At 46.8% G+C, this 11,642-nt stretch overlaps 1 protein-coding gene across 1 annotated transcript in view; it reads right to left on the minus strand.

Annotated features, from left to right (window-relative positions):
• Positions 1-10,315, minus strand: part of WWC2 (WW and C2 domain containing 2) — a 171,084-nt gene extending 160,769 nt beyond the window's left edge. Inside the window, exon 1 of the mRNA XM_065899867.1 lies at positions 10,185-10,315. Coding sequence (XP_065755939.1) covers positions 10,185-10,315 — 131 coding nt within the window. The remainder of the gene's footprint in view (positions 1-10,184) is intronic.
• Positions 10,316-11,642: the final 1,327 nt, after the last annotated feature.

The raw sequence follows: 11,642 nt of genomic DNA on the forward strand, positions 1-11,642 counted from the left end.
TGAAACTGTGTGCTCTTCAAAGTTCTGAGAGTAAACATTTTCTACCATGCTTTAAACTTTACTGAATATCAGCGCCACTTAATAAAATTACCCTCCTGCATAAAACGGAGCAGTATCAGTAAAGTAATTCCACAGTCGCTCACTAAGTCAGAATCTTCATCAGGAATTTATAGCACAAATCTCTTTAGGTCAACCTTTCCTACAACGTGAACTGTCACTAATCAAGTTTGAGCCCGAGAGAAAACAGCACGAGCAGAGAGGAACCAGTGGCACTCTCCACCTGCTAAATCCCAACACACTAATTTTTCCAGAAATATAATACTAGGGAGACTTATTTAGCTAAAAGTCACTATTAAGTCAAAACAATGTCCACATTTCTTCAAAACTAAATCTCCTGCCTCCACCCCCAGTGAGATCAAAGCAGGTTAAATGTACACCTCTGTGCAAATTCTCTACTGGGACCACTGTAGCTCCTCCCATGTTACAGGAGTAAAGCAACAGCTCCCAGAGCTTAGCTCGGTTACTCTGCTCCTGGTCTACTTCCCAGTGGGCTCCATTCTCAACGCTACTCACTGCTGTCTTCTCAGAACCATGATTTCTTGACTGACATCAGGGTTAATAGTATAGGAAAAACTATTTGCAGTGTGAAACAGTTTCAGCCCCTCATGGCATCTTTGGGACACCTGTAACTGTGACAGGCACCAGCTTTGTAAAGATAGTACATGGAATTATTTTCTATTTGATAATCATCACCAACTGTATGATTTTATAAATACTATCAAGAAAATAAGTAAATACTATCCCAAGAAAGTCAGTGTTTCCAACGATCAAAACAGATCACTGTTATATTTATACTGCCAAGAGTAAACTGTAAACCAACAACTACAGTACTTCCAAAAGTTTGTGGGGTTTTTTGCCTGTTTCTCTCCTGTCCCTATGTATAATTCCAGTTACATCAGAGAAGAATGGGTTTGGAAAACTTTAAGTAGCATGCTGCATGTCATTAGAAGAAAAGTAATAAGAGAAGCAAAGCAACTCCTCCAATTCGGCATCCATGTCTGATTTATTTTTATACAACAGTGCCTAGAGTCCAAGATATTTGTGAAAGCTATGATCAATGATCACTGATCAACATGCCATTTTATCATATAAGAGTAATATTTCTTTTAAATGTTTGACTAAAATATTTCAAAGACTTGATCATCTCACTTTACATCAGAGGTTCTGGAAAGGGCCAGAGAGTAAATATTTAAGGCTTTATGGGTCACATACAATCTTGGACACATATTCATCTTTGTTTTTATTTGTTTGTTTTACAACCCTTTAATGATGTAAGACCCATTCTTAGCTGGAGGGCTACACAAAAAGAAGGCTGCAGGCTGGGATTTGGCCCTTGGGCCATAGTTAGCCCACCCCTGTTTTTCAAGTATACAAAAAAACCATAATTATATAGTACGGCCACTTTGACTAAAGAAAAACACTTCCAACTGTTTTGTGTGTTTTTCTGTAATTTTTTTTTAAAGTAAACTAATTTTTTTAGAACAGTTTTAGATTTACAGAAAGCAAGCAGTTAATACAGTTTCCATACATCCCACCCTCCGTTTCCCCTATTGCAGTGGTACATTTATTAAAATTAATGAAGCAACATTGATACATTGTTATTAACTAAGATGCAGATTTCCTTATCTTTTACGTAATGTCCTCTTTCTGTCCCAGGATCCCATCAGGACACCCTATTGTCTCCTTAGGCTCCTCCTGGCTGTGACAGTTTCTCAGACATTCCTTGGTTTTGATGGCCACATCAGTTTTAAGGAATACTAGTCAGACAGTTTGTGAAATGCCCTCTACTGAGATTTAGTGGGTGTTTTTCTCACGATTAGACGGGGGTTTTGATAGCTTTCTGGGCGAAAGATCGCAAAGAAACAGTGGTCATCACATCATATCAATGGTACATCAACACGACTTATCACTGTTGACATTTACCTTGACCACCCAGCTGAGGCTATGTTTGTTAGGTTTCCTCCAACTGCTTTAAAAATAATAATAATGGGGCTTCCCTGGTGGCACAGTGGTGGAGAGTCCGCCTGCCAATGCAGGGGACACGGGTTCATGCCCTGGTCCGGGAGGATCCCACACGCCGCGGAGTGGCTGGGCCCGTGAGCCATGGCCACTGAGCCTGCGCGTCCGGAGCCTGTGCTCCGCAACGGGAGAGGCCACAGCAGTGAGAGGCCTGCGTACCGCAAAAAACAACAACAACAACAACAATAATAATAATAAAAATGATTTTAATTCTTACTATATATTACTAGTTTAAAGCTTTTAAACAGCAAATGATCTTGAATAAGCTGGCTGTATACATACACACACACATTATGATTCATTATCTATGTGATTCACATCTATGCCTCTTAAAATATATTATATTTGAAATGAAGACAAAAATTAATATGGACTTTGCCAGTAGATTCTACTTTTAATTCACCCTAACTCTTCTTCCTTTGCCTATTAGGAGACACAAAAAAGGTGGGTAGAGTGGCAAAGGCTAAAAGGCTAGAATAAAGGAGGAAAACTTGGGTCATATTGAGGCTATCAAAACACTGCAGGAAATGCAAATCAAAACCACAGTAAGATACTAGCTCATCCCACCAGAAATGCTAAAAAAAGAAAAGAAAAGAAAAGAGCAAGTGTTGGTGAGGGTGTGGAGAAGCTGGAACACTCATTCACTCATACAGTCATACATTCACACACTCATAAACTCACACACTCACACACACACACTCATACACTCATACACTGCTGGTGGGGATGTAAATGGTGCAGCCGCTGTGGAAGAGTTTGCAGTTCCTCAAAAAGTTAAACATAGAATTAACATATGACCCAGCAACTCCACTTCTAGGTATTTTATCCAAGAGAACTGAAGACACATATTCATATAAAAATTATACATAAATGTTCATGGCAGTATTATTCAGAATAGCCAAAAAGTAGAATAAACACAAATGTCCAACAGCCGATGAATGGATATACAAAGTGTGGTATAGCCATACAACTTATTATTCAAGTCATAAAAAGGAATGAAATACTGGTACATGCTACAGCATGAATGAACCCTGGAAACATTATGCTAAATGTCATTAAGCCAGACACAAAAGGAAACATACTGTATTATTCCATTTATATGAAATGTCCAGTATAGGCAGAAACATAGAGACAAAAACAGAGACAGAAAGTAGATTAGGGGTTGCCAAAGGCAGCAGGGGTAGGGGAAGGATGGGGAGTGAGCTCTTAATGGGTACAGGGTTTCTTTTGGGGGTAATAAAAATGTTCAGGAATTACCTAATGATCATGGTTGCACAACACTGTGAAGATACTTTAAAAACACCTGTATTGTACACTTTAAAATGGCTAATTTTATGTGATGGGGGAAAAAAGCCACTGAAAACATTCTGAAGCTATATATCTGGGAAATCATTTTTAACCCACAGCTTATACACTGTGCCTTTAAAAATCCCTTTCCTACTCTTTATACTTCTGTGGTGATTTTTCCAGTAACAGGAGCTTCAGAAATGGATGAAGAGGGCTTCCCTGGTGGCACAGTGGTTAAGAATCCGCCTGCCAATGCAGGGGATTGGCATTGGTTCGAGCCCTGGTCCGGGAAGATCCCACATGCCGCAGAGCAACTAAGCCCGTGAGCCACAACTACTGAGCCCGTGTGCCACAACTACTGAAGCCCGCGCGCCTAGAGCCCGTGCTCTGCAACAAGAGAAGCCACCACCATGAGAAGCCCGCACACCGCAACAAAGAGTAGCCCCCGCTCCCTGCAACTAGAGAAAGCCAGCGCCCAGCAACAAAGACCCAACGCAGCCTAAAATAAATAAACAAAAAAAAAATAAATTTATTTAAAAAAAAAAAAGAAATTAGTCCAGGGCTTCCCTGGTGGCGCAGTGGTTGAGGGTCCGCCTGCCGATGCAGGGGACGCGGGTTCGTGCCCCGGTCCGGGAAGATCCCACATGCCGCGGAGCGGCTGGTCCCGTGAGCCATGGCCGCTGAGCCTGTGCGTCCGGAGCCTGTGCTCCGCAACGGGAGAGGCCACAACGGTGAGAGGCCCGCGTACCGCAAAAAAAAAATAAAAAGATAAATTAGTCCAAAATTCTAACAAGAAATCAGTTCAACCAATTTCAGTCAAGTTCATAGGACCGGAGCATACACAAGACTAGGGCCCTATCGCAAGGAAGTTACGCTTCATTAGGGCTAATACTGTTTCCTACGTTTCGGTAACTCCCATTGGCAAAATGAGGCTGGTCACACTCCTCTAGAGTGGTGGCATCATTCTCCTACAGACAACTACTCCGAAAAGCTGAGCAAGTGCCATCCACAAGGCAACATCTCCAGGCCCCAGAGGCAGGCAGCATAGGGCCTGGTCAGGCTGCAGGGCGGCTTCTACACTTTTGCCAGCCCACCAGGGCTTGCCCACAGGAAACTGAAATCCTGGCTTGCTTGAAGGCCACATGTCACAGTGGCTGATTATGTAGCTCACAACTTAGTGATTTGCTACTAAAAAAAAAAAAGAAAAAATTACTTATTTATAAATAATAGTCTTTCTTGACAATGCAATTATTGTCCTGAGAGTTCCAACAAAATTAAGGTGCAAACTATGGACTAGTAAAGTCAGAGAAGAAACCTCAGTCATGGACTAGGCAACCACTGCTCACTCCAGCTAACATCACAGCAAACTGTTGAAAACAAGAAATATTCTGTCGGGAATTTTTGGAAGACAGCATAGTTTAGTTTAAATTACGCCTTCCCATAGTGATTTTTTTAAAAAACCTTCTTTTAAGAACCTCTCCACACTTCAAATACCATAATCACTGAAATCATAGTAACCACTTGGCACCCAGACTTGGACAGAGCCTGGAGAGGGACGACTCCCAGCAATCTATGACAAGGGCGGTTGTGATTAAGACTATTGGGGCTGATTTTGCTTTTTCCACTCTTATAAGTAATTCACATATTTATACTGTTAGTCAAAATGTGGCAGCTTAATTCTCTCATTATTTTTAATCTAACTGGAAAATCAATTGTTTCTGGTTGTTGGTGGTTATGGCTATAGCTATGAAAACCCAACAACAAGAAATTGGAAACAAGAGTAGCTCAACTAGTAGTATTCTTTCATTAACTTCACAAACATTCTGTATCAACTGACCTAACCAACATTCATTTAACATCTACCAGATACAAAGGATACAGAGAGCAGGAATAAGCAATTAGGTCTTTTGAAGAATTCACACTCCAGCAGTAAGTAGGTTTAGCAAAATTACTTGCTTTGACTTTGAAAGAAAGACAGCAGAGAGTTGCATACAGCCTAACCAGGTGCCACAAACTGGGTGTGGAGAGCCAAAGTTAACTCAGACCCTGGTGACACCCAGCCGACATGTCTTCCTCCTCACTGTCCCCCAGCCCCAGCCCCCAGGATTTCTTCCCTTCAATTAGAAAGGACAGGTTGCTCAACATCTGATCCAAGCCATAAACCAGAGATTATGGTCTATCAGCCCCTTTTAATGTAAAGTCACTTTGTGTGGTGGTACCTCTTTTAAGTTCAGCTAGACAAAGGTACTGTATCCCTGGGTAACGTCCAATCTGAGGACGGAAAGCAAACAGAATTCCACTGGGAGTCTGTAAAACCACTCATCCTGTCTCTGAGCCCTGCCCACCTTAGCCACCTACTCCTCCAAGAGGCAAATAAATCCATCATCCCACCTTTTTCTCCCACATTGAATACAGTTTTTTTTTTAAAGCACCAGGCCATTTGGCCATGATCTATGGCCCACCGTAAACACCATTTGGTGCAGTCAAAGGGTGCCCATGGTGAGCAAAATAAGAGGTGAGTGAGGGAGCAGAACTGCAAAATAACAGTTGGCCTACCTGGGGTGGGGAGGGTTGCCAAGGAGTCACAGACAGGAGCTTTCCCCAGCATTGAGCGGGGGTGGGGGGGAGAGGAAGGGCAAAGTCAAGACTGTTACAGTAAAACTGTAATCTATGCAGGTTGATACAGAGCCCCAAACTGAACTTCTAATGTGCTGAAGAGTGCACTGAACTTCCAAGTTCTATGTGGACTAGTACTGTGGTTCAATGGGGTCAGCTCGATGGGTCCCCAACCCACACTCCCAAGGCATTCATCCTACGTGGCCAGCTCAGGGATCAGAGCATCCTACCTAGTTGACAGGAACCTCTGAAGACCAAGAAAGACTGTTCAAATGGAAACCACCTAAGTATCCATCAACAGATGAATAGATAAAGAAGCTGTGGCATACAGTATGTGATATACAATGGAATACTACTCAGCAATAAAAAAGAACAAAAATTTTGCCATTTGTGGCAACATGGATGGACTTGGAGGGCATTATGCTAGGTGAAATAAGTCAGACAGAGAAAGACAAATATTGTATGATATCACTTTTATGTGGAATTTAAAAAATACAACAAACTAGTGAATATAACATAAAAGAAGCAGACTTGCAGATACCGAGAACTAGTGGTTACCAGTGGCGGGGGGCAGGGGTAACACAGGGGTGGGGAGTGGGAGGTACACACTACTGGGTGTAAGACAGGCTCAAAGATGTATTGTACAGGGCTTCCCTGGTGGCGCAGTGGTTGAGAGTCCACCTGCCGATGCAGGGGACGCGGGTTCATGCCCTGGTCCGGGAAGATCCCACATGCCGCGGAGCGGCTGGGCCCGTGAGCCATGGCCGCTGAGCCTGCGCGTCCGGAGCCTGTGCTCCGCAACGGGAGAGGCCACAACAGTGAGAGGCCCACGTACCGCAAAAAAAAAAAACAAAAAAAGAAAGATGTATTGTACAACATGGGGAATAGAGCCAATATTTTGTAATAACTGTAAGTGGAAAGTAACCTTTGAAAATTGTATAAAATGAAAAAAAAATTGCATAAAAATTTTTTTTAAAAGTCTGGTCAATCAGCCTGAAGTCAACCCTGGGCAGAGAGGTTCTCCTCCATCGAGAGACCCCTGAGCATGCCCAGATGTCCCGGAAGACTAGAGGAATGACAAAGGACACAGGCTCCAGAGTCAGACTATCTGGCTTCGAATCCTGGCTCCACGTTTAACTACAATGGCAGTCTCCCTGCGACTCCATTTCCCCATCTGTAACTGGAAGATAATAACAGCACCTACCTCATAGGACTTCTGGGAGAATAAAATGAGATCACAGTTAAAGAGCTTAGCAGGGTGGCTGTCACACAGAAAACACTGAGAAAATGTGTGCAGAACCTCTACTATTTTCAGGGGTAACCAGAACTATCCGTCAGTTCCTAAATTGGAATGACAACACTACAGCTACTACTCTTTGGTGAGGCCCTAGTTAGGGGCCCCCAAACATCTCCATGGGGTTGGTGGTATGATCTTCACTTTAGAGTTGAAAATGGAGCTTTAGAGGGGTTCAGACACTCACCTAAGCTTTCTCAGCTAATAAAGGTAGAGCAAGGAAAGCTTTGATCACATTGCAGCAGAGTCTGTATCATGTAATGGACCTCCAAAAGCTTAAAAGCATTTTAAAATAATACTTCAATATTCTAAAATCACTACTTATTGAATAAAATTATGTTCTTGTGAAATCTCCCAGCCTTCCCCCATGACATCTGCATAATTACCTATACAATCAGAAATACCTCACAAATTCTGATAGACCATGAAAAACACAAAATTATCTTTCTTAACATAAATATGACTGGGTAAATCATCATGCCCATCTTAATGAAATGGATTTAAAAGTTCAAAAGTACTGCAGACCCACAGTTTATCAAGTCACTTTTTTTTCAGGATTTGTAATTTGATCCTGTAAAAGAAGGGGCACATTCCAATTGGCCTGTGCAACACCTCTCTGCCCATATGTTTGGTAAGTGTGTAACAAAATTGCCTAGAGGTAATAGTTCCTCCAAATATCCTCTTCCACCATCTCTTACACTACTTAGCAAGACTTATAGACACTTCACTGCCCTAAAATAAAACACAACCAATTTTAAACTATGTCAATGTTGACTCATCTCACAGAATGTCCTTTAAAGCTCTAATACTGAGATCCAGAAATATGTATAACCATTCAAATTTATAAATACTTAAAGATCCAACAGCTTCAAGGCAAACTGGAATAATAACAAATCACCTTAGTCAAAACTGTTTGTCCCCATCAAATGAACTGGTTACCCAGTTTCTTAAAAACAGAGTTCATGATAATTGTTAATCCATTAACAATTTTAAATAAAAGACATGCTTAACTTTCTTAAGAAGTAGTGGTAAAGATAAGCCAAGCCATATAATTTTATTTCACTTTCTATTTGCTTTACCCAGGCATTACACAGTCTTGTAATCCTTGCTAGTAAACACAAATGACATGATATTAACATAACATGTAAACTGAAGTAAAAGAGAATCTAAAATGCCTAAATATTTCAAGAATGCATTGCAGTTTCAATAACCTGAAACTCCAAGTATCAGAAAGCAGAAAGAATTACCATACAACTGTAAAAGTCAAATATTTATACAGGTGCCTTAAAAGCCACTGTTGGGTGCACACTATCATCATTGAAATTTACTATCTGTTAAGTAGTTTCAAAGTGCAATAACTGGCTTGGAGCGTGAAGTTTATGACAACAACTAATACATCTGGAGGGACTGTGAAGGCGTGATGCTTGTCATAACTTTCATCAGGTCAGCAACACGCAGCCAGGCTAGCGCAAGACAGGACCTCAGCACAGGTGCCTTTTCTCATTTCAAGAGGGAAACCTAAACCGATACCTTCATGGATAATTTAACAAGGATTGTTCCATAAATTTATAATGTCACTTGTGACTTTCTTATAACTGCTCTTTAGTAGCATTCAAAAACAATATTCTTGAGATAAAAGTAACTGAGAACATAAAGTATGAAACTATTTCAGCTTCAAATTGAGAAAAGGGGGAATGTTTAATAGAAGCACCTAAAAAGGTTATAAACCCCTAAGGCCACATTCCATAAAAAGGTGGAAAGAAATTTCAGAAATGATAAACATCCAAAATTTGGAATTATCCCTAATGGTATATTATTTAAATTTATAAATAGGAATACCTCCTTAATAGTTTACAAATTTACAATTAGGAATATCTCCTCTTATTCTTCCAATAATTCTAACTATAAGAAATTTTCCTTTTCAGGGTAAAGAGAAAAATGGAAAAGAGAAACAACATTTGTGAACATTCAGCTAAACTTCAGTCCCTGAACTTCTTAGATGATGATATTGTTATGTTTCTCCTCTTCACTTCTGAGCAGGAATAAAAAGTGTGTTGAAAACTACAAGAAACCACGCTAAGCTCAAGTCAGCGTTCCTCAATAACCAAGGTTCGGTTCCACTGTTCATTTCACCACTTCTTACTTCAACACAGCATCTGCCTTTTCAAGATCTGAGAGTCAGTTCAAGTTTTCAGGTGAAGATAAACACTAAGCAGTAAACCCCCAAACAAGCGTCTCTAAACTCTGGGGGGCAAAGTCAGTTACACCCACCACCAGGGCTCAGCAGGGAAGGGTGCCCGGGGCCCCCTCAGGCCCAGGGCCTCTGGCCCGACCATGGCGCACCCCGTAAAGAACGTGCAGGCAAGGCTGGGAGCCAAGGACGGCCAGAGAGATGCCACAGGTGGCCTGGACGGCTGGCTGGCCCCGCCTGGCACTTAGGCCTCCTCCTCCGAGAGGCCCAGGGCCGGGCCCCGCCTCCCAGACCGAATGGACCCTCCAGCCTCTTGCTGGCCAACTTCAGGCGGAGGCGAGCTCGGAGCAGGGCTCAGGGGGCCCCTCTGGGTCCGTGAACTGGACACTGTGACCGCTCAGGGCGTCAATTCCACCCTTCCCTCTGCGCCCAGAGTGTCTAAAGGTCCCGGGGCCGTCGCAGAGCGGGTGGCCAAGAGGGCCTTGGAAGGGGCGGCTGCAACCGGCCCCCTCCAGGGCGCCTGGCCGGCTGACGCAGCCCCGGCTCGGGCAGACGGTCCCGCGCCTCCTTCCCGGGACCCCTCCCGGCCACCCGGGCCGGTGACGCCCCACGCCCCCCGCGCCGCGGGCGCCGCCGCTCGGCCAGGTCTCCCGGACAACAGCCGCCGCCGCGCTTCCGAGGCGGGTCCCCGCGCCCACCCGCGGCCCGGCAGCCCACCTGTCCCGGGGGTCGATCCAGCTGGTCCTCCGGGTGTTGTGGTCGATGTAGAAGACCTTGCCGTCGTAGTCCCTGGCCTCCTCCCAGCCCCGGGGTAGCGGCAGCTGCCCGCTCCCGGCCCTCCTAGGCATGGTCGGCGGCCTCGCCGGCGAGCGGCGCCTCCATAGGGACCGGGCGCGGGACGCGGCGGGAACGCGACTGCCCGGCCCGACCCGGGCGCCGGCGAGGGGCTGCGGGGCGCGGGGCGCGGCGGGGCCACGCGCGGGGGCGCCTCAGGAAACCCTGCTCTCGGCCCCACCGGGGATCAGTCCACCATGTCTGTGTCGGAGCGGGCGAGCGAACCCTCCTCCTCCTCCTCCTCCTCGCGATCGCCGCCGCTGCCTCCGCCTCTTCCTCCTCCTCCTCCTCCCCGTCCCCCTGTGGCCGCCGAGGGTCGCGGCGCCCAGGCTGCCCGAGCCGCCGCCGTCTGGGCTCGGATCCGGGAAGCTCCGCGGAGCGGCGGCCGTGGCGGCGACGGTTTCCTCATTTGCATACGATTAGCATGCGCCCCGCCCGGGGCCCGCCCCCACCCGCTCCTCCCCTCGCTCGGCTCATCTGCATGCACATTCCTCGCCGCCACATTCCAGGGCTTAACCCTGCCGCTCCCGCGGCACGCTGCGCCTGCCGGGGCGCCGGCCCGAGTCAGGGGCGGAAGGGAGCCGCGGGCCAGGTGGGAGGGAAGACGGAGAAGGAATGCGCTGCTCGCTGCTTCCCCTTGACCCCAAATATCTCCCTACGGCTGAACATTTGGGGTTTTAGAGTTTTGGGACGGGAAAGGCGGCTAAAGAGAAGTCTCCGCAGCCCTCTCCACCGCCTTCCGACTTCTAGGGAAACCACAAGACTTTCGAGAGGAAAGGGGTGGGGAGGCTCTCTTCGGAAGACAAGGTCCCAGCAAACCGAGAAGGCATAAAGGCTCCCCCGCTCCCCCTCGGACCCCGGGGCGTTCCGGGCGGTGGGAAAGTGTGAAAAGCAGAGCCAGCGCTCGAAAGCGCGTCAGTGGCGCGTCCGGGGCGGTGTCGCCCCCGGGGCCTCTGCTGGGCGCCCGGCCCTCCGTGACCTCAGCCTCGCGGCGGAAAGCGAAGGCGGATCCCGCGGTCCGAGGGCGCCGCGACATGCCTGCCCCGGTGCCCCGCTGCGCGTGGAAAACTCGGCCCAGATTCGGAAAAGCCACTGCACCCCCCTCCCCCCCCACCCCCCGCCGCGGCCGTCGTCGTCGTCGTCGTCCGCCGCGCGCGGGCCTGAGGCGCTCCACACGGGGGCCCTGCGCTGGACGTGCACGCGCCCGGGAGCCAGCCCCTTACGTCCGCCCGCGCCCCGGGAAGTCCCCCACCCGCGCCCCGGGAAGTCCCCCACCCGGAGCCCCGCCGAGGCCCAGAAGGTGTGGGCGAGCCCGCTGGCAGGAAAACGCGGCGGCCTGGC

Source organism: Phocoena phocoena, chromosome 21 (genome assembly GCF_963924675.1).
Source record: "Phocoena phocoena chromosome 21, mPhoPho1.1, whole genome shotgun sequence".
In the NCBI taxonomy this organism is placed as follows: Eukaryota; Metazoa; Chordata; class Mammalia; order Artiodactyla; family Phocoenidae; genus Phocoena; species Phocoena phocoena.